Below are 24,028 nucleotides of genomic sequence, written 5' to 3'. Positions count from 1 at the left end.
TGCTTGTTGGATTTTCTCTTTTTATTCAAATCGACTTTTTGTTGCGGTGGACCTGTCCTTTACGAGACAATAAATCAGGCGTTTTGTCTTTTTTTTTTATTCATAAAGTTCCATTTATTGTTCCATGCTTTTGGCAAAGTATAATTTTCTGAAGATCTGTAGGAGGAATACGCAAATACAAAGTTTATCACATACCGAATAGAGTTGAATAAAATAATATAAAAAAAAAATGGAATAAATTACACACAAATATACTGAAAAGAAAAGAAAAATAAATGGTGCATTTATTATAGATATAATAATCTACTCCTTGATGTGATCTGCGTTAAAAAAAACTTACATATCGTCTATGATAATAGTCATAGAGTGGCAGACTCTTTTTGATTTATCTATTTTATTATTATCATTTTTTTATTCCTTACATATCCACAATCGTAACATTTTGGCATTACCTTGTTATAATCAATTTACTTACCTGTCCTCTCCTTCTCATTAAGACTGATATTTTTTTCTGGATCCTGCAGACTTAACAAGCTTTGCTTTTTTTATGCAGGTTCCCTCATATTTCACTCTTTTAAACTGTCTTTAATTCCAAATCGCTATTTTCTTTAATTTGAATTAATTGTTATGCCTTGTCTGATTTGTATTCTCATGAGTTTTTATATTGTTTTTCACATTTCTGTTTGTACTTGTGAAATATGTAAAATAAAATAAAATCACATCAAATAAGTAAATCAGAAAAGATATAATTTCGTTATGAGTTGATGCCAACTAACGTGAGCTTTATTGAATCATGTTATCATTTAAAGATGTTTTGAAAATGTAACGTATGAAGTCATTACTGCGTTCAAGAATAGATTCTGACCGCATTGTTAGCCTGCGTTTAAAAGGCATTCTTCAAGGTCATTGATAATTCATGAGTTTTGGTTTCATGATTAACAAATTCTGCTTTCATGTCAATTGCACTGTTACCTGATCTATGTTGAATGATTTATTATTCATTCTCAGAAAACTATTAACTTTGATTGAAAAAGAGGAACAAAAAGGGAAAGGGGGAAGAAATAGAAAGAAAAGTAAAAACAAAAAGAAATCTGCCTCGTGAATTCTAATTTTCTATATTATTCCATTAAGAAAAAGTGACGTAATCTTTCGGCCGTTTTACCCCCCCCCCTGTATATCTTGGCGTGCCCTAAACAAATGTGTCGATAAATTTAAAAGCTACGTGACTATTAGAGACCTGTGTCATGGTTTGTTATCATGGTTATTGATAAACCATATAAAGGAACCAATGAAATTTAAGTACAATTGTTCTTGGTTTGCATGTCGATAATTAAAAGATATAATTGAACTGTCTTTTTTTAACGTTTGAATATCGAAGAAAAATATCACAAATCATTATAAAATTCACAAATAATCATATGAAAGTATTACACGTTATTCATTCGTATATGATGTGTGATAGGAAGCAATATCACTGTTGTACAGCGAACAGGAAAAAAACGCACACACACATACAGCTAATTCAATGAGATTAAAAGGCGTAATAATAATGAAGATAGGTTCAAGAGGAAACGCACAACAGGAAGAACGTACAAGATGAATTTTTGAAAAGTGCAAAATAAAGACTAATCTTGAAAAAATAAACCTTCGGCAATTTTAAACGTGGTCTCTTTGCCAAGTGATACCCATCAATAATTTGGATCAGTTCTCTTTATTCATGAGAGCAATTAAAGGGAAGTCCACCCTGACTAAAAGATTATTGTAAAAACAATAGAAAAAATAATAATATCATTGCCGAAGGTTTAAGAAAAATCCATTAGAGAAAAAAAGAAAGTTATTAGAATTTAAATTATTTGATTTGTGACGTCATAAGCAAGCAGCTTGCCTACATGAAATTATGGTAAAAAATCACGAGACAAAAAATATCAAATTTTATAAACTAGATCTAAAATCCTTTTGCAAGTGAGCTCTTCAGAAGTAAAAGGTATTTTCAACTACCAACCCCAAATAAACCAAAATGAGGTGAAAATAACTACTTGCTCCAGTCTCATTATCTCAGAGGGCATATAGGGTTAGAGTTAGAAACTTTTGGTTCAGAATAAATATAAGGATTAGGGTTTTGTCGGTTAGATTTTACATTTGGCTTATCGTGCATATTTCCAATCGGATCCATTAGAATGATATAACAAAATGTTTCAAAAGATGTAGTATAGATGGAATAATAGATTATATATATAGGCAAATAGGCTTTCCATTATCATCTATACCATAGGTAATGATATGATAAACGAAGAGACGTGATATGGATATTTTCAATAAACAACCTACCAATTTTTCTTCGATGATTTATTAATAAGCGAGGTAGTTCTTCTTTCAAGTGATGCATGTAAACACTCTTTTATCAATTTTCATTATCTGCTGCTAGACCAAGTGGATTCGGTAACATGAGTTGATAGCACACACACCCCTTCACCCACACACACACACTCTCTCTCTCTCTCTCTATATATATATATATATACATAATGTGTGGGGGTGGGTGTGTGTGGGCGGGGTGTATGGTGTCTGCACACTAAATCTAACCAAAATCTAAATATCATACAGACTAAATCACAAATTCTATAAATTCACCAAATACTTTAAATTCCGGAGTTGATGTAACCGTTCAACAAGGTACACGATGCGATTCGTTATTTTTACATGAAATGTATTCACGCCATTAAAAAAATTATTGGCAACACGAAATCTCAAATATTCACCTAGACCCCCAGCTCGCACCTCACTCCTATAATCGCTATGGTAACCGGGGGCCGTTTCATGTAGTTAAGAGCGACTTTAAGAATGACTGGTGATCCTTTCTTGTGGTAAGATCGTTGAAAGACCACTGAAAGACTTAAAATTGGTAAGGTCTTACAGCGGTCTTTAGAGATCTGTCAATGGTCTTTCAGAGATCTTTTATGCAACAAGTGATCTTTCAATGGCCTTTGCCTGGTCTTTCAATGATCATTTATAAGTCTAAGAGTGATCTCCTCAAAAATCTTGAGAGACTGCCGAAAGATCCTTGAAAGACTATTAAGACCTATGAAAGTTTGTCAAAAGACAACTGAAAGACCATTTTCCTGTAGACCATTGTAAGACTGTTTTGAACCGTTTCAAAAAGATTTGGAGCGCAAGAAGACCAAGAAGACCACTGAAAGATTGGTCAGGAATCGTGTAAGACATCAAAGACCATTGTAGGTTTATTGAGAGACCTTTGAAAGATCAATCAGAATTCATGGTCTTCCAAAAGTCTTCCAGTGGTCTTGATCTCTGTGAAATGGTGGCCCCCATTCCACAGAACGTGGAAAGACCACTGAAAGACTTAAAATTGGTAAGGTTTTACAGCAGTCTTCAAGATCATTGAAATTTGTCATCTCTGTGGAATGGCTCAGGAAGACCCCTCAAAGAACTCTGAAAGACTGATGAACGTTTCTTGTCTTACTGGTCTTAGACTAGTCCTATAAAGATCTTTCAATGGTCTTTCAGATATCTTTTATGCAACAAGTGATCTTTCAGAATTCTTTCCATTGACTTTGCCTGGTCTGTCAATGGTCTTTGAATGATCTTTAAATGATCTCTCATGAGTCTTACAGTGATCTCAGCGAAAATCTTGAGAGACTACCGAAAGATCATTGAAAGACTATTAAGACCTTGGAAAGATCATCGAAAGACCACTGAAAGACTGCTGAAAGACCACTGAAAGACCCTTTTCCTGTAAGACCGTTGAAGACTGTTTTGAACCGTTTCAAAAAGTTATGGAGCCCATGAAGACCACGAAGACCACTGAAAGATTGATCAGGACTCGTGTAAGTCCTCAAAGACCATTGTAGATTCATTGAGAGACATCTGAAAGATCAACCACAATTCATGGTCTTTTAAAGGTCTTTCAGCGATCTTGTTCTCTGTAAATAAAGTCGTTCTTAACCCACTTGGTGGTGGGTGTTTCATAAAACTGTTCGTTAAAAACTTTAAGAACGAATGGTGATCATTTCTTCTGGTAAATGGTACATACGAAAAATGTTCACTGCATGGTGATTTTTTAGCGCATAAGAAAGGGTCACCAGTTGTTCTTAAAGTCGCTCTTAACTTACGAACAGCTTTATGAAACGGCCCCAGGACTGGACTTTATTTGTTTGTGCACCTTTGGAACTCTCTCCCTGCTTACATTCACGATGCACCCAACACTGACACTTTAAAGAAGAGACTCAAGACGAAGCTTTTCCAGAAACAGCACCGATAGTTATGTATTAAATTTGTTTATTTTGTCACTCTGTAGAATATGTAATTGTGTATTAACTGTTTCTATTCGAATGAATGATTCTAAATATAATGTAATATTTTATTATCTATTGGTTATTATTATCATATTCTTTTCTGTTTCATTATGTATATGTGTAAACAGCGCATTGAAATGTTTGTCCTTTATCAATATTACTGTCATTAATATTATCATTATTATTATTATTATTGTAAACTTCAGCTACGGTTTATAAACCTCTATACCTAAAACAATTAAAGCATTAGGCGAAGTCTACATATGTTATCATTATTGCTATCATCATCATAATCATCATCATCATGACATTTTTACTTTTATTTTTAAATCATCTTAAATGTTACTATTATTGATAAAGTAATATATTTGTTATCATCACCATATCACTAACACTACCATCAGCATCATCACCGCCATCAAAGGCTATCCCTACTAATATTCATCATCACCACCACCAGCAGCATTTTTTATCATTATTTCCAATATCATGATATCATCTTCACCGCCGCCACCATTACCACCATTATCATTAGTCGTCATTCTTACTGATATTATTCTTATTATCGTAATCATCAATTATTTAAAATTATATTCATAATATCAATGGTTTGGTCATTATCACCATCAGTGGCGGACCGTGACCCGGAGGAGACAAAGCATTGGGGGGGGGGGGGGGCACAGCATTGTTCACAGACAATGCAGTGCCCCCCAAAGCTTTGTCTCGTCCGGGTCACGGTCCGCTACTGATCACCATATCATCATCATCATCACCATTATCATCATCACCACCATCGTTTATATCACCATCTAAAAAGACCATAGCAAAGAAGATGCCCCCTCCTTCGAAAAGAAAACAAATGAAACACCCCAAACTATATATAACTATCAATAAAAGGAGGTGCCATACATGTAGGTGCGACAAACGTTATTTGCTTCATCTGGTTCATCTCTTGGGAGTGTAGCCACTTTAGGTTTCATCCCATTTGCTTTAAGATCTCGACTAACCTGAATAAAACATAACATGATACAAACGATTAAATCAACAACTCTCATCCGAGGTTCGTATTCAAATGGTAAAAACGCAGTTGGTCTTCTTCTTAGATAGTCTTTTGTCCGATGGGGCTAAACCTATCTGGTCCACTACCAGTTTGATTAAATTGCTGTTTAGTCTACAGCGACCGACTACGACTCTTGGGTAAATATCCACATAGTCTAATTAGCTAATGTCCAGATGCTAAATATTCCACTTCGTCTATTATTTTGCATATTGTCAGATGAAAATTTGGTTCATGAACGGTTTATTTTATCATTTGTTTGTTTGCTTGAAATTTATTTCTGCGTTCCACATGTTCAACATAGTACAACATAATCAATTATTACATAGATTTTACATATATATACATCTTAGACACACGTATCATTTACAATCTCTTTCTGAATATAAAAAAGTATATGAAAAATATTATTTAACTGAATTTCAGAACGCAGGAGACCGTTGTCATGAGCGACCTGCTCATGACGACTAAATGACGGAAGACCTTCAGTCAAATGGTAATTTGACTAAATGGCAATTGAATCATTGCTTAGGCAGATTAACTAGGATTAGACCATGCATGATGAGACCAATATTGTCAATTCACTTCTGCCGATGATGAAAAACGATCATCCCAAATGAAAAATCAAGATTTTTTTTGTAGGTGAATGTAAGCCCTTGCACACTTTTTAACTGCAAACTATTAATCATCCTTTCAAATAGTTAAAATGTCAACGTGTTGGAAAATTAATCTTTTGAATTATGAAAAAAATACCTTTCAAAATTTACCTTTCAAAATTTAGATAACCCCAAATTAGGAGTGTATTTCGTTTAATTGCGGACGAGGGGCCATGACGCGTCCTTTTCTGAAATACGAATTTGGATTTGAAATTTGACTTGCAGACTACGTGACGATGTCGAAATTCAGCATACACGTACCTTGCAACGTGACCCCCCCCCCCTCCCTGTGGTAGGGGGTATTAGGGAATACATAGATTTCGTTCACGGGATCATTCAACAATAAATAAACTAAATCTGGATGGAAAATAGTTTAACTTTTTACCTGTTCCGCCTCTTCGAAGACACGAAGGAAGTTATTTCCGAGGGCGCCCTTTATTTCTTCTTCAGTCCACTGTCTCTGGATGAGTTCTGTTACTAGGGCAGGGAACGTGGAAGCATCTTCTAATCCCTCAGGGGCACTACAATATTATACACAGACAATCACAAAAATTGATCTTTATAATGTTCAATGTTCACTTAAATAAGTTAAACGTTAAAGGTCAGATTGTTTTCCCTTCCGTTTGGGGCCAAACAGTTACTCCCCCCCTCCCCCACAAACATGGTTGTACCTATCAGATCACAGAGATAGGGAGTTTAAGGACGAAATGGCTGTTCTAAACTTCTGATACAGCAATTCTTGTCAGAGTAAGTGTTCTTTGTCATTTGACAGTATATTTACTCTTTAATTGAGTCCGTACGTAACGTGTAAAGAGCTCAGACCTCAATTTGTAAATGCATATTTGTAAATTGAAATATTGGCATTCGTATTGGGTTTCACTAATTATGTAATCTTGTTTTTTACTCATGTGTTAATATAGCCAGCTATGTACACAATGATGTATTATTTATATTATTAAAGAAGTTATTAACCGGACCCCTAGAAAACAATATGATGACTGATGGAGCTACCTTGTTCAATGAAAACAAGAATTAAATCAATAAAGAAACAGATCAGTAATTGCAAATATGAACATGTCGAAGATTTTGATTTCTTTATTTCATCATGAACAGGGGACTGAAGAATCCCACATCCCACCCAAAAGAGCGTACTATTGGCGCAAATCTTGAAAACTTACGTGTCAATCCCGTCGTAGTCACTGCCAAACCCGACGCATTCCCAGCCACATACTTCTTTTATATGATCCATATGATCTAGATAATGATGAAATTTTTGATTTACAAAGATAATAATTTTGGAATTCTAGCGATAACATGGAGAAGGAAAAGAAAAGGAGGAGTGTGTAACTGTTTTATGTTTATTTGTAGTTTTATCTATTCAGGTTATCATTGCTTTCCACAACGGCCCTGTCTACAAAGCATACAAGTTGTTATAATCAATACAATTAATGTAATTATTTAGAATTCATTTGTAAAGAAGCTCTTGAGCTTTAATTGATTTTCTTTTCAAGCGTTCATGAATGTCGACCTTAAAGGAAACCGAAACCCAAGAAGAGAAGCAATCTTATTGGAAAGGGTAAAATTAGAGAAACAATTTAAACAATTTTTTTAAAATCGGTTGTGAAACAAGCAAGTCATGGAAGTTTGTAAACTCATGTTTTAGTTTCTACGGGGATCCTCAAATTGGCAACGTGCTTCAAAATGGCTGATTTTGTGGACAACTCTGATTTTGTTTTGTACACAAATTTTCAAATTTTCCCTTTTGTTTTACATATTTCACATTATCTCCTCCTGACCTTGACACATGCGGTGTGAACGATATTTTCCCATGACATATGCATGATCACAGCATGCTGTGCTCAGAAGGAGGCAAGATGCAATTTGAAAGATAATGAGGAAAATCTGAAAATTTGTGTACATAACAAATGGAGAGTTGTCCATAAATAATTCATTTTTAAGCATGTTTGCCAATTTGAGAATCCCAATAGAAAGTACAACAAGAGTTTTCAAACTTCCATAACTCGCTTATTCTATAACCGATTTTTTATAAAACAACTTTTAGATTGCTCCTCTCATTTTATTCTTTCTGACAAGATAAATTTTCTCCTTGTATATTTGTTTCCTTTAATGTTAAGTATGTGTAAACCTGACAAAGAAATGATATCAAAATTAAACGTTACTCATGATTAAAATAATATGACTTGAACAGATAAGAAGTTCAGAAAAACAAAACACTGAAAGTTTCACCAAAATCAGACAAGGAATGAAAAAGTTATATTTTAAAGTTTTGTATTATTTCGGTAATTCCTATGCATGTACATCGTTTCTGTAAGCCTGACATAAGGAGAGTCACCAAGTCACGAAGTTAACAAAATCAATTTTGTGTCATCGCACGCGGATATCTCCACAACAATGTCACGTGATGTAGATTCATTAAGACGTCAATGAAATTATAATGCCTGCGAATTCGATGAATCTCCTGACAGTGGCGTACCGTGGGTCACGACATTGGGGGGGCACCAGCAAAAATTTCGGGTCACTTAGGGAGCGCGCGAAGCGCGCTCAGTTGACAGGCATACTGACCTAATAGAGATATTTTAAGGACATGCAGTGCCATCAAACGAATATGTATCTCACCGATTAAATAATGCGAGCGCGAAGCGCGAGCTGAAAATTTTTGATATTGAGGGCTAAAAATTGACATTATAAGGAAATTGTTTTGTAATCATGATACTTAACTGTCTCGTTAAACAAACAATGGGAGCGCGAAGCGCGAGCTAAAATTTTTGTATATACTGACCCTAAACAAGGAAATTTTAAGGATTATATTTTAGAATCCATTAAGAGTATAAATATCTCACCATAGTCATCTAATGCTAGTGCCATCCTTTGCTAATTTTGTTAGAATTACATCTAAACACAGTCATGAAGCACCTTTTGTAGTCATGTAATCATGATTATCATACGTATCTTACTAATCAAATACTGCAAGCGCAAAAGCGCGAGCTGAACATTTAGGAAATATAGACCTAAAGAGGGGCATTCTAAGGGTTGTTTGTAGGAATTCTCTAAGACCCTACGTATTTGACTAACCAAATGATGCGAGCTCGAAGCGCCGAGCTGAAATTTTTGTATATATTGACCTCAAAACATGGATAGTTTAAGGACTATAGTTACGAATCCATTAAGTCAGAGTATAGCCTACATATCTCACCATAGTCATCTAATGCGAGTGCCAAGCGCTTGCTGATTTTGTTAGAATTACATCTAAACACATGGAGCACTTTTTGAAGTCATTGTAATCATGATTATCATACGCATCTCACTAATGAAATACTGCGAGCGCGAAGCGCTAGCTGAAAATCTAGGAAATTCAGACATGAAGAGGGGCATTCCAAGGCTTGTTTGTAGGAATTCACTAAGACCCCACGTATTTCACTAACCAAATGATGCGAGCGCGAAGCGCGAGCTAAAATTTTTTGATATTCAGATAAGAAAAATTGACATTTTAAGGACTGATTTTAGGAGTTCATGAAGAGCAGAAATCTCACCAATCCACTAATGCGAACGTTAGCACGGACAGGAAATGTTTTATATTAAGACCTTAAAATAGGTCAATAACTTTCAGTAGTCATGGAAAAGAAGAATATATCACTACTTAAAACAATAATTACTCTAATTGCGAGGAAATATATTATTTTGTTGTATATTGATTTGAAAACGGGAGGCTTTAGTACAGCAGTTTTATATGTCTCGTTAAAAAGTCTATGCGAGCACCAGAAACAATGAAGACACAATTAAGCAAATAATGTTTCATAAAGTTGTGAAAAATGCTTCTTATGTTATATAACATAATATAACACTATGATAAACAACAATTTCTTCTTTCCCCCACTACGTTTCTCTTCCTTTTTCCCTCTTTTTCTCCTTTTCCCCGTTTTTTTTTTTTTTGGCCATCCGATTGGGGGGGCACGTGCCCCCCATGCCCCCCCGTAGTTACGCCACTGTCTCCTGACATGCATACACGCCATTATTAGAAGGAATTAAGTTAGTTTTGCGAAATATATATATTTTTTTACAAATAATATTCTATAACACTGTTTGCCAGCCTCACGTATGTGACGTCGCAGAATATAAATATAAACTCTCCATGTCCCCCTTTGAAAGAGTAAGTCAAATTTGCATAGATATCTAATGTGTCTCTTATCATTTTGTCTTATTCTAATTAATCTAACTAATCGAGTCCCCTTTACGTTACACCCCGCCCCGACCCCTCCTCATCATTCACCTCGATCGTCATAAGTTGAAAAATATCATACCTGCTACTTGAGCCAGCGTGGCATACGAAGGGTCGGCCGTAACATTATTAGGTGGGCAGTTGATATATAACGTGTAGAAGTTTACCATTACAATACCTTTATTTTCTTTCTGAAAGGAAGAAGAAAAAGGACATATGATTTTAAGTCATGTGTTGTAGTTACAGTAGCGAAATCGACTCTTACCCCCCCCCCAAAAAAAAAAAAATCATCATCATCATCATCATAATCTCTTGGAATATGTTGGACTCGAAGTTCATGTCCTGGTCACAGTGTGCCTCACAAGGACCTCGATTACGGCAGACAGATCCGTCTACCAACTTCAGTGCCACAGTTTCAACCAATTCTAATAATATTTTTACATGCCTCGACATACGGCTACATGGTCGGCTATCACAAGGATATATTTTTCCATGTCCTCCATACGCGCTATCCACCCTCTAGAGGAGCTAATTTCACTGCTCTTGTCGGCGATTCTGGGAAATGAAGCTATAGGGCCTGACACCTTCCTTCATTCCTACCGAGCAGAAACGTCCATGTGCAAGAATATAATCATCTTGTAGATCCAGCTGGTCTCAATCCCGTGTCTCAATGAATTATAGGAACCTTTACCTTGAAGGTAAACGCCGTCACTTCACCTAGCTCTTTTAAGGATGGCTTCCTCGATCCCTTCCCTCAGTATATCCATCACTGGTTTATGCTGGGATCTCCAAATTAAGCCTCTCGATGTCAGACTGCTCGATCTAGCATAAGTAAGTTAGGGGCGCGGCTTCCTTTTCATCCACACTGACTACATGGTCGTCGAGATGAAGGACGTCATCATTACTCATAATGTGACCTCTCCACACCTGATGCATTGTCTCCACATCGTAGCTTGCTTGGATTTCAAGCCGGATGTCGGTTGAACCTCTGGTTGCTTAATGCCTGGTCACACCGCCCGAGCGTTGTTGGAGCGGTCGTGGAGCGGTAGGGAGAGGGGGTCGAATTTCGGTCGTAAAATTGGGGGAAAAATTGAAAAAAAAAACAAAAAAAAACAATCGGAATCGAAAATGGTGAACGATAGCGAGCGGTGATGATTTTTTCTCTCCGCTCCACGACCACTCCAACAACGCTCGGGCGGTGTGACCAGGCCTTAACAGCCATCCAAGAGTGCTGCATGCATGGTCGTTTCTCTACTGGACATGTTCTTGGCGGCCACACATACTTATACTGCTTTATTGTTTGCTCAGGATATTCAGTATATAGACTATGAACATTTCCTAATCATTCTGTTTCTGTTATAACAACGCTACATGGCATTATTGCTGGATTCTGTGTCTAGCATAAACCATCGATCTACACTAGATATGAAGTCAGCCCCTAGTACTGGACATCCCAATGTCTGATCCATTAAGCGGCACGGTAATAAAATGCTAGGTCAATGAATACACGGATCTTCCTTACTGAATCTGGTCCAGACTACGTCCTGGCGATGATGTATGTGTTGTCTCTTTGAATGAAATGCCTTCTGAAGGTGCGATTATCAAGGTATACACATGACCAAGACAATACCGCTTCTACAGTCTTGATTTCAGCCCTTTCTCATTTGTCACACAGACCACCTACTGAAGCCCCTCCATCTCTTTAGCAATGGATTTCCCGGAAATTTGTATGAAACTGGCCCTCGGTGCTCTGTTAGATCAGTCTCCTTACTGTAGAGTTGGAGATACCTACTATCTCGCGCTTATGATACCATCATAGCTCTATCCCTTTCCTTGACTCTAGCTGCAAGGTTGTAGTTTCTAAGTGGGATAGCTCCGTTAGCCGTTTTAGTAGGTTCCTAGCTAGCCACCATCATGGACCCACCCTTTGTGACTGATTAAAAAAAATTATATATATGGCTAGGAATTGCGGTCGTGTTTGGGTATGCTGGTCAACATGTTAATATGACTGGGATTATTTTTTTAGAATTTGCTAGTGCTTGAAAAATCAATCTGATAGCTTTCAAACATCTTTTGACTTTTCTAGTTGGTGTCCGTCAGTGGATTCAGACGTAATCTCTATTGTAACACCCCTGCACAGCTTGAGAGACCTGATTTTGGTCAAGGGTGGGGCTACATGGGCTGAGGTTAGGATCTAAGTTTGGCCGATTACGTTTAAAATTGTTATTGTCGCCAGGAATTAATAATACTATAAATGCTTCAATTTTTGGTGACAGTTTACATACCACTCTCCTGAGGACACTGTCTGGTGCGTTTCGGTAGTGGTTGCATAGTGCGTATGCCGAGGTGTGGCTAAAGATGACCGGTGCTTCGGTTACGTCAAGAGCGTCATTCATCGTGTCTACAGAGACGTGTGAGAGGTCAACGAGCATGCCAAGACGGTTCATCTCACGAATTACGTCCTGTGTAGTCGATAAAATGGAATGGATGTTGATAAAATAAGAATTCCCAAACCCAGTACCAATCCTTTCGCACAATAGGTAAGCTTTAGGAAAGGTAACGTCCACATCTAATCTGGACTACGAGGAGCATTCTGTTTTATTTATGGCAAATCAGTGGTAAAAACTGCTGAAATCAGAAACCTCAATATGGCATATGATTTTTAAATATAACTTAATTCTCGCTGGTTCTGAAATAACTCAAACCTTGTCGCTATTAATCTATATATTCAATTCTATGACGCACATGAAAATGTACATTAAAATACTTTGTTCGAGTGCATTAGTTGACACCAGTCCCAACTTGCAAGAAGGTCTGTGCCACTGGTCGAGAACCTTATATCACACGAGTATTGTAATGCAGCCACTTGATGGATATCGTAAATGGCAGTGTGACCATAAAAACAAATGGCAGAGCCTATACATATATATCATGTACAATGTCAGTACATCCATTAAGTTAATATAGGCTGATACGGGAGATAGAATATACTTAATTTGATAATAAAATCACCAATAGTCCTATCTGGAAGTTAGTTAGAATTTCAAAAATGCTATCAAACGCATTTCCTACATTAATTTCCCTGTTCCTCCCTTCCACGTCAGCCTCTCTCTGCAAGTTTTTTTTCTCTCTGTATTTTAATTTCTAACAAATCTCTCTTCTTTATATGATTAAAGAAAACTCCTGGTTATACAATCATTACAGGCACGCTTATATACTGCTTCAGGTCGGTCTTATACCTTTCCAAATTCGCTGAGTCCATTATGTTGGTCTTCTGGTTCAAAGTCTTCCTTCCAGTTATCGGCCCTGCAGAAATAAATGTTAACTGGTAGAAATCAATATATGAAAAAAAAATTGAGATAAAATAATTACAGTCAAGCACACATCCACTTCTACGCACAGAAGACCTCCGCACAGAAAGAAGTATTCTCTACTAAGCGCTATTTTCGGTAAATTGCCAATTCGTTTGCTGCCAACTCGTCCACTCAACCTATGGTTTACTTTCATTTAGTCTAGTGCCATTCCGTCCATCAACATTTCGCCAAACATCCTTTTGGTCCAATCGTCACTTCGTCTAATCACCATTTTGTCTCGTAACCAGTTAGTCTAATAGGCCCTATCCATTTTGCACAATTTAACACTTATAGTCCAATTAGACCAAATGGTGTATGGGCTAAATGGCCATTTGACCAACTGGTTATATAAGACGGAATAGCCAATGAAAGCAGACCATGTGGTCAGTGGACAAGCTGACGGTAGACAAAGTGATAGTAGACGTGTTGGCGATTGGACGAATTGGCATTAGTCGAATCGGCAGCAGACGAATGGGAAATAAACCCTGTTTTCACGGGGCTCGAGGACGTTTTTTAAAGGTTATGCAAGGGCGCGAATGTAAAAAACCTAAGTTGCAGCACAGTCTAACTTTCGTATTTCATGCGACAACGTGCAACGGAAGCTTCGCCAATTTCTAAATTATGCAAATAAAATGAAGTATAATTAGAATTCTATCAAATTCAATGAAGTACAATTCGAAGAGGGTTAGCATCTGTCCAGGTGCTAGGCAGTGCGACCACACAAAAGAAATTCAAAGTAATTGAAAATTCAAATAACGTACGGGACCCTGTAAACTCGGCAAGAGTACATAAGTAATCATCTTTCCAAAAGGGAGATTGCCAAGAAAAAAAGAAACCCCATGAAATTGAAAATACAGTTTTACACAAAAATGGCTGTATAATATTAATTAACACGCCGTCATAATTATCACGGGATAGATCCGTCTAATGATCGGTTCGGTTTAATAATGACAGAGGTAAAAATGGCAGAAGTAAAGATGACAGAGTGAAAAAATGACAAAAATGGCCAGTCTAACCCCCCCCCATGCAATAAATTCTCAAAAAGCCCCCGCATATACATAGATTAAATAAGGAGTGCATGTCCCGGTTAGGCATTTATCATATATCATTATGTCTTCATCGGCCTAACTACGAATTCGGTAGAGGTGTACCGTGAGGGCTTTTTAAAAAGAAATCAAATGACAGGATTTTTTTTCATTCAATTTATCAGAAGCAAAAGAAAACTGCACTGTTTGCATTAATCTTTTTATAACATTAATTTTTGTCTGGCTGGTTCTTTTGATCTAAAGCTGTGCTTGGTTTACCGATAAAAAAGGTAGGAAGAATAGACATGAGAGAGGTGGAGAGACAGAGAAGGTTTAGGGGCGGGGCAAAACATAGAGAATATAGGGGAAAGTTTAGACGTTAAAATTGTCACGAACGATTGTGGTTGAATATTTTCTCCTTATTTGTATGCCGTCTGTACTATTCTTTTTAAACATTTGAATGACAATAAGCATGCGTTCCCAGGTTATGAAAATTAATAATAATCTTGTTTTGGCTGGTGAACCAATTTGGGGTCGATCGAGGGTCTGGTTCAGATTCTTTGAAAAAAAGACCCTTTACCACTGCATCCAATATGATATTGAATATAAACGTCTTGATGATCATAACGCTTGAAAGTGGGAGTGCTGTTGGGAATTTTGAACACAAAGCTCTAAAGCACATTCGAAACGGGGTCCGACCATTTGACCGAAGGCCCGTAAGACCGAAGGCCCGCGAGACCGACTTTTTTTTACCTTATCAGGTGCCGAGTGGTTTAAGGCACTTCGTTGCAGCGGAGTATGCCTGCATCAGAGGGGAGGGGGCACAGCCATTTATTTCCCGGTAACTAAGTCCAGAATAAGTGGCTTTGCTAGGATTTCATTTTAGGGGGCGGTATATAGTGAGCACGCGGAGTGTGCGAAACACTTGATAATGAGCGCGCGAAATGCGCTCCTTATAAGGGGGAGTAAAGCACGGAAGCTCTGACGTTTTCTTCGAATTGTTCCTTGTCTGCTCCCGTGTCCCGTGTTTCACACGCTTAGCGTGCTGACTACAGACTACCGCCCCGTTGAATCCTAGCTTCGCCACTAATTTTAGACTTAGTTAACGGGATTTTTTTTGGCTCTGCCCCTTCCCATTTCAGGCAGAAAACGTAAGAAGAGCGGATGCAGACAAGGAACGATTAAAAGAAACGTCAGACCTTCCGCAATTCGAAATTTTTCCCTCCTCCTCTCCGTTAACAAGCAGAGAACGTAAAAAAGAGCAGGAGCGGGCAAGGAACAATCTGAAAAAAGGTCAGAGCTTCCGTGCTTCGCGCGGGAGAGGGGGGGACTCCCCTTATAATATGGAGCGTCCATTGCACGCTCATTATTAAGTGTTTTGCAAACATCGCGTGTTCACTACCGCCCCCTAAAATGAAATCCTAGCAAGTCAATGATTCTCGACTTATTTACCGGGATTTTTTTGGTCTGCCCCCCCCCCTCCGATAACAGGCAGAGAAAGTATTAAGATGAGCGAGAGCAGATAAGGAACAATTAAAAGCAACGTCAGACCTTCCACGCTTCTCGTGGGGGGGTACACTCCCCTCCCTGCACCCCCACCCCGTAACAGACACCTATTACTCCGCTGCAACGATGGCCTTAAACCACTCGACCGCGGCACCCGATGAAGGGGGGGGGGGTCGGTCTCGCGGGCTGTCGGAAACAAATTTCCTTGAATAAAACACCCTTTTCCTCTTTTTAAACAGACCTGTTCTGTTTAAAAAGAGGAAACGGGTGTTTTATTCAAGGAAATTTGTAAGATTCCATACATCAAATACCAATTTCCTGTAGGATTACGCAATTCGGTAAGATTACAGGTGTTCTCGAGACTCTGCTGCAGGAACTTCTTTTATTTTTTCTAACAGTGTATAGGGGCCATTTTGAATTTCATAATACAGTATTTATCTCATGCATGACAAAAGAAATGATATGTATTGCTATGAAACATGTTGTGAGACAATATTTTACTCATAGATGACAATTACATGCATTTTCGTGTGAAAATTAGTTTCTCCATTCGCATTGTACATGATGAATATAGGGGCTATGGCGGCCATTTTGAATTTCAAAATACAGCATTTATCACATAAATGGCATATTTACAATTATGTTTTTAGTCAGTATTCCACTCGTTTATCTTAATAATATGCATTTTAATGCTCAATCTTGTCATTTTTTTGGCCCCGGCCATTGCCATTGTACATAATACTCTTTGGGCCAGTGGCGGCCATTTTAGATATCAAAATACAGCAATGTTCCCATATTTGACATAATAAAAAATATATCTCATTAGTATTGGTGATTTGCATATATTATTTCGTTCATACATAGCGAATTTTGCAGTTTATTGCTAATTTTTGTGAAAATTAGTTTTCCCTATTCATGTTGTACATGATAGCGTATACAATGGCCAATGGCGGCCATTTTGAAAATCAGGAAAATGAATATTTTGTCAAAAATTATTTTTTAAGATTGTATTTCACTCCTGCCACACATATTCATGCATTTCACAGCCAATGTCCGGACAGTTTTATGAGTTTCGTGGGTAATTTGCATATTTTGTCGGCCATATTGGACTTTGCCAATTTGCGGAAAATGCTCAAGCTTGATGGCATCATCCAGATTAGTAATCAGCACCTTCGAATTGACAAGAAACCATGAAAAAATATTATATATATAAAAAAACAAGGTTTGGTCAGTTTTCTATGGGGCCTATCCTGGACTATATGACATCTACGATAGAACCGAGATTCTTGATCTTCATTAGTCATGGTATCTCTAATGTGTATGTTGAAAAAAGGATATATATACGAAATAAACAAATAAATGTAAAAAAAAAAATCGAATTTAAATGGTGTCATCCGAACCAGGCAACCAGCACCTTCCCCAGCTATGGTGATTTCATTTAAACCAACTTATTAGCCAAAGCTAGAATCTCTGACAAATGTTATTGCTAGAAATAAATTTAAAAAAAGAAAAGAAGAAAGGGGAAAGGAATTTTAAAAAGAAAAGAAAAAGGAAAAGAGAGGAGAAAATTAGAGGAAGAAGAGTGAATAAAATAAGATGAGGGGAAGACTTGGAATATTGAAGAATTATGTTTGATGAGATAGGCCTACATAAGATTCTTCCTCAAAATATAAAGTTTTGAAGTCAATATACAAAACATATTTCAAATTGGACATCGAGCTTTCATTATCTTTTTTATTTTATTTACAAATTGATTTTTCAAACAAGTGATCTGTAAAATGTCCGTTTTATTGCCTCAGTATCAACATTTTCAGCTCGCGCGAATTTACGCCTACTTCAGCACCCCTCAGCCACAAAATCGTTCCCAGGGCACTGGGCGGTTTCATAAAGCTGTTCGGAAGTTAAGAGCCCGTTAAAGGGGAAGTTCACCCTGAAGAAAACTTTGTTGTAAAAATAGCAGAAAAAATAGTAAAAAATATTGGTGAAGGTTTGAGGAAAATCTGTTAAAGAGTAAGAAAGTTATTAGAGTTCAAAATTTGGGATTTGTGACGTCATAAACGAGCAGCTGCCCCATGTGTTATGTAATATAAAATGTATGAATATCAAATTTTGTATGGTTCCTGATGACTTAATTTTGTTTTCTTTTCATGATCGGGTGTGAAATGATTTGTCTATTGATATACAAAAGTTACAGTGAAAACCATTTTCAATTTTCTGAGAAAATGACATTTCATTGATTTTTTACCATTCGCTATGTAGGAATGCTGCTCGCATATGACGTCACAAATCAAATAATTGAAATTCTAATAACTTTTTAATTATTTGATGAATTTTTCCCAAACCTTCGGCAATATTTTTTATTATTTTTTCTGCTTTTTTTACAATAAACTTTCTGTCAGGGTGAACTTCCCCTTTAAGAGCGACTTTAAGAACGACTAGTGATCCTTTCTTTGAGGTAAATGGTACAATGAATTGGCGATGGTTTAGCGCGTAAGATAGGTTCACCAGTCGTTCTTAAAGTCGCTCTAAACTTACGAACAGCTTTATGAAACGGCCCCCAGGTCTGTGCCTGCAGACTAAGAAGAGACCATCCGGTTATCCTTACCAAGGTGTATTGCAGCTATGTGTTATAGTCATGTATCTGGTACCAAGGTCATAGAAGGCGCGAAGTACTGCAAAACTGTTATCGATGTTATGACCACCCTCGACTCCAATAAGGGAAGCAATCTTGCCGTTCTCAAAGGCGTCTCTTATACCTGCAAGATGATGAAAAAAATATATATATAAATGGTTTTGTTGCCAATATGGCAATTCGTCTATTGCCAACTTGTCTACTCATCACACGGTCTAGCTTCATTTCGTATGATGCCATTCCGTCCATCAACATTTCGTCCAACAACCATTAGGTCCAATCATTACTTCGTCTAATCACCAGGTGGGTGTTTCATAAAGCCGTTCGTAAGATAAGAACGACTTTAAGAACGACTGGTGATCCTTTCTATCTAGTAAATTGTATACACCATAGGCGATGGTTTAGCGCGTAAAAAAGGATAACCAGTCTTTCTTAAAGTCGGTCTATGGCGCGCGCGCACCCATACACACACCCACCCACACTTATGTTCTTTATCCATCTCTCTAATGCTATCTCTCTCATTCTTTTTCTCTTTCTTCCCGTCTCTCTTTCTTTTTCTATCTCCCCGTTTCCCCTCCCCCAATGTTTGCAATGTTTACCAATGATTAAGATAGGATCTAAAAGGATCTAAAAGAACAATACATACGAGCGCTCGTTTATTATTACCATTGCGTCTCATATCCAGTTGATCTTATATCCATTAGTTTTTACTAATTTCGTCCAATTAGACCAACGGTACACGGACTAAATGGCTATTGTACCAAATGGTTATTAGGTAAAATGGTGAGTGGACGAAATGGCAATTAGACCATGTGGATAGTGGACGAACTGATGGTAGACCAAATGAGAGTAGCCGAGATGGTATTTGGACGAATTGGCACTGTAAGACCTATAGACCTATAAATAAACCTTTCCCTCGCCTTCTCTCATCTCTATCACTCTCTATCCCCCCCCCCTCCCCTTTTTCTGTCACTCACCTTGGGCAGTTGTGACGAATTCGAAGACTTCTGGGTACTCCTGTACCATCCTCTTGATGACATCTATCTGAGCGATAGCGTGCACGACAGCATCTTTATATTGTGATGTGCAATAGGTGTACGCCGCCCAAAACTAGAAAGGAATTATAACAATAACAAAATAAGCGCAATGTGGGGCAGATCCAGGATTTTAAATGAAAAAAAATACAGGTAAAAATTTGAGCGTTTCTTAAGAAAGAATACGTGTTAGTTACATGTAAACAAGCATGGTGTCCAGCTTCCCCCCCCCCCTGCCCTGAGTAAAGCTTACCTGTGCTCCAACTAAACCTTCCCTGAGCCTAGGAATGTCTGTATGAGTTACGTTAAACGTTGGACGCTGGTTGAGGTCGATGCGAGACAAATCGTTGTCTTCATAAATCACTAGTTGCCAAGGTAAATCGTTGTGTCTGCATTCATAGGAAGAAGTGTGAACAATACATGTATAGAAAGTAAGCTACACTGTCTTGTATTACATTTAATTGCATCTGACTGGTTTAGGAATTATCTATCTCAACGTTTTCACTAGGCCTAGATTGTTTTTAATATAGTGGTAACTTCCATCATGAGAGGGTCCAGTGTGGAGTTCCACAGGGCGCCGCACTGGGTTTTTATCGAGGGTTATGTCATGTTCTCGATATTTGCAAGTTAGCCAATGTTTCCAAATTTGTCTGCTTTGTCAATTATGGGGCGAAATGGTTTACTTGATAAAAAAAATGACTGGGGCTAGCACTATATTTACAGGCATATGTGGTATCAACCTTTAAAGGCCAAGTCCACCCCAAGAAAAACTTGATTTTAATAAAAAGAGAAAAATTCAACAAGCATAACACTGAAACTTTCATCAAAATCGGATGTAAAATAAGAAAGTTATTGCATTTTAAAGTTTCGCTTATTTTCAACAAAATAGTTATATGAACGAGCCAGTTACATCCAAATGAGAGAGTTGATGACATCACTCACTCACTATTTCTTTTGTATTTTATTATATGAAATATTTTTATTTTCTCGTCATTGTCACGTGAAATGAAGTTTCATTCCTCCCTGAACACGTGGAATTCCATTATTTTAACATTTTGTGCTTCAGGCAAGGAGGTCCTAATCGTCAAATTGGTGAAAATTGAAATACTGTATAATTCAAACAAACAAAAACAAAAAAAATAGTGAGTGAGTGACATCATCGACTCTCTCATTTGGATGTTACTGGCTCGTTCATATAACTATTTTGTTGAAAATAAGCGAAACTTTGAAATGTCATAACTTTCTTATTTTACATCCGATTTTGATGACATTTTCAGCATTGTGCTTGTCTGATATTTCTCTATTGATTCAAATCAACATTTTCCTGAGGTGGACTTGACCTTTAACAAAATGAGGAGAGGGGAAGACTTGGAAAAAAATGATTAAAATATATTTTATGTCACTATATAAAAATTTCGTTCGCGCTTCCCCATCGCATTGCCCGTTCTATGAGATTCATATCTTGCACAATAGGTTGATACGGAGCTTAAAAATATCAAGTTTTGAAGTCAATATACAAAACATATTTCAGCTGGGACATCGAGCTTTCATTATTTTGTTTTGATTTACAAATTAAAGCTAATTTCTGTCTTTGACAATCAATACTGACCCCCCCCAAAAAAAAATGTAGGCCTACAAAACAAATGGTAGAAAATACAAAGAAATACACAAGAAATTCAAAGAACAATGTAATAGATAAACATTGACTGTAACATAATTATTTCAAGGACCGTGCAATTATTCATACTGATACAAATGCTTTTTGTACCAAAATTGATAAACGTTCGAGCTGATATTTTATAGCATGATATGAAAAATATGCATAAATTTGCATAATTAATTAACCCCAAACAGAAGAAATCCCGAACGGCACACATTATGTATGCAGAATTTTGCAGTATCCATGTCTGTAAAAGAGAATATTATAAATGAACATTATAGAAATAAGATTCTGAATGGTCAATTTGGCATCCATTTTGTTAGTGTGAATTAGGTGGTCAAAATCGGCTTGGGGACCGGTCTAAAAAGATTCAGCTCATTAAAATTGTGTGAAATTGACCAATCCCCAACTTTTATTCAAAAAATGATTCTACATAGAACTCAAATGGGGTCTGTTACGACTTCAGTCTCGATCTGACGCCCCCCCCCCCGGGGGGGGGGCACTCGATCCAAAAAGTAGTAGGTATGTGCCGCTAGCGAGACAAAAAACGGGGGAACATTATATCAACAGAATGAATGATAATAATGAGGTTTGCAATCAATGACGAAAATTATGCATGCAAACTTCAGACAATTTTCCATTGCAAAAATATGAATGAAAAAAATGCATGATTAAAATAATGGATATCTTATAAAACAATTAAATTTATTTTCGCTGTGGCAGGTTTGGTAAGTGTGATTTGAATTAATGAAACGTTTAAATATCCTCATTAAAAGAAACAAGAATTTAATTCCGATATCATCTGTTCATTTTTTCATCATGAATCTCGATTTGAATGAAAATATATGATTTAGTTTCATCTCAGAAATATCACGTATCGCAAGTTTATTATTTTTTTTTTAATTGAAGCTAATTGCAAATTATAATTCCACGTGGGCTCGTCATACTAGTAAATAGAGTCTGTGTGCAAAGACTACGCCGTGTGCGCTGAATTTGAGAACGAGGCGGCACGAGCCGAAGTACAAATTTGGCCAAGTCCAAACGCATGCGCACGCGGGTTTATTGCGCATTAAAGTACGGAAAAAAACTTCGCAGCCCGGCGGCACGGGCGCAGGGTACGCTAGCGCAGAGGCGATGGTCGGACAGCGCTCTGCGGCCGCTTTTCACCAAATTGCGGCTCATTGTATAGCAGATCAATGCGACCGGAACGGCGTAACGGAAAATATGCGAAGCCTTGGAGCGGATTTCTTTCTTCTTTTTTCTCGATAAGAAGAAAATGCTATATGCTTTGGAGCTGCTTTCTTGTTCTTTTTTCTCAATAGGACAAAAATGCTATGCCTTGGAACGGAAATTTGAGTGTAAAAATGGGGGTCCCCTCCGCTGCACATACTATGCATTATATACTGAATCCCCCTCCCCCCCCCGGGATCTGACCGTCTAGTTCGAAAAAAAAACCCACCCTACTCTTTCGTTGCATACACACTAAATAGGCCTTCTCCCGTGTTTCACTGGGTGAAAAGTTGAAAGTGTGAAAACGAAAGAAGAAAACACGAGCAATCGAACAAGATAGCCAACGAAGCTTGTAAATTATGACGTACCCGTCTATCAGAGGCACCTCTCTCATATACTGCCTGGCCAAATCTGAATCTCTCTTACTCTTGTTATTCAGCGACACGGGAACGGCGATCGCGACGACGATGGCCACCAGCAGGATGGTGATTCCGACAATGATGAGAATCAAACGACCACGCTCCATTCTCAATGATTACGGTTCCGAACCACGGCAGAGTCAGAAACACGAATGAATATATCCAGGGTAAACCTAAATGGAGAGAGATGATTTTGAACTCTTCTGCAAATCGGCCTCCTTGTGACGAATGACCGCTTAATAAGTTTCCAAAACGGAACACACAAGTACAGATCAATGCCGCTTCCTATTGAAGGCCACGCCCACTTTCGTGATTCCCCTTTAATGTTCGATGTGTATAGTGGTATGTAATTTCAAGAACGGAGCAATGTAACAGGTTTCCACTGTCAAGCGAAAAATCAACAACAAAATTTCACATGCTGGTTTGGGATCAGATATTGGTATTTCATTATCATGAACATGGTGAATATACGGGAGAGGGAGGGGGGAGAAGAGAGAAGAAAGAGGGGGGGGGGGATAACGAAAGACAGACACACATGCCAGAAAAAAACTCAGTAAGAACAGCATTTTAAAACAGAGTGAGAAAGAGCAATGCTCGCAAAATATCAACGAAAAGAGTTACCCTGAGGTACCACAAAGATATTAAAATGATAATAAAAACGGTTTTTGATGAAATTGTACAAAATAATAGAATGACTGAATGAATGTACTATTTTGCTACATTCTATATTCCCATGTACGTCAATCATGATCATATACTTTATTGTACATTTTGTGAAGGAAAAGAATATCCGATAACATGGTAATGATAGTCGTCAATAACTCTCTATTTATACGAACGACAACGTTAAAAATATTGGTTCTGAGATAACTGAGCTTACATATCACAAATTCAAGAACAAAGGGA

General features: G+C 37.5%; 1 protein-coding gene across 1 annotated transcript; it reads right to left on the bottom strand.

Annotated features, from left to right (window-relative positions):
- Positions 1 to 5,069: 5,069 nt before the first annotated feature.
- On the bottom strand, positions 5,070 to 23,362 carry LOC121407442 (dipeptidase 1-like). Its single transcript, XM_041598513.1, has 10 exons — positions 23,072 to 23,362; positions 20,067 to 20,202; positions 19,757 to 19,889; positions 18,753 to 18,903; positions 13,503 to 13,569; positions 12,549 to 12,725; positions 10,346 to 10,454; positions 7,205 to 7,280; positions 6,412 to 6,547; positions 5,070 to 5,320 (listed from the first exon to the last, which is right to left on the bottom strand). Exons 1-10 carry the CDS (start codon positions 23,227 to 23,229, stop codon positions 5,201 to 5,203), a joined length of 1,263 nt encoding a protein of 420 aa, XP_041454447.1. The 5' UTR covers positions 23,230 to 23,362; the 3' UTR covers positions 5,070 to 5,200.
- Between the last annotated feature and the right edge of the window lie 666 nt (positions 23,363 to 24,028).

The sequence above is a fragment of the Lytechinus variegatus genome, chromosome 2 (genome assembly GCF_018143015.1).
Source record: "Lytechinus variegatus isolate NC3 chromosome 2, Lvar_3.0, whole genome shotgun sequence".
NCBI lineage: Eukaryota > Metazoa > Echinodermata > Echinoidea > Temnopleuroida > Toxopneustidae > Lytechinus > Lytechinus variegatus.
This window is presented reverse-complemented; position numbering and strand designations above follow the sequence as displayed.

What these genes read in the sequence shown, in the direction of transcription:
- LOC121407442 (XM_041598513.1), bottom strand. Translation starts at nt 23,229, where the DNA reads ATGGAGCGTGGTCGTTTGATTCTCATCATTGTCGGAATCACCATCCTG. An exon ending in ATTCGTCACAACTGCCCAAG is followed by an intron (nt 18,904 to 19,756) that starts GTGAGTGACAGA and finishes ATCATCTTGCAG; the next exon opens with GTATAAGAGACGCCTTTGAG. An exon ending in CACGCTGGCTCAAGTAGCAG is followed by an intron (nt 7,281 to 10,345) that starts GTATGATATTTT and finishes ATCATTATCTAG; the next exon opens with ATCATATGGATCATATAAAA.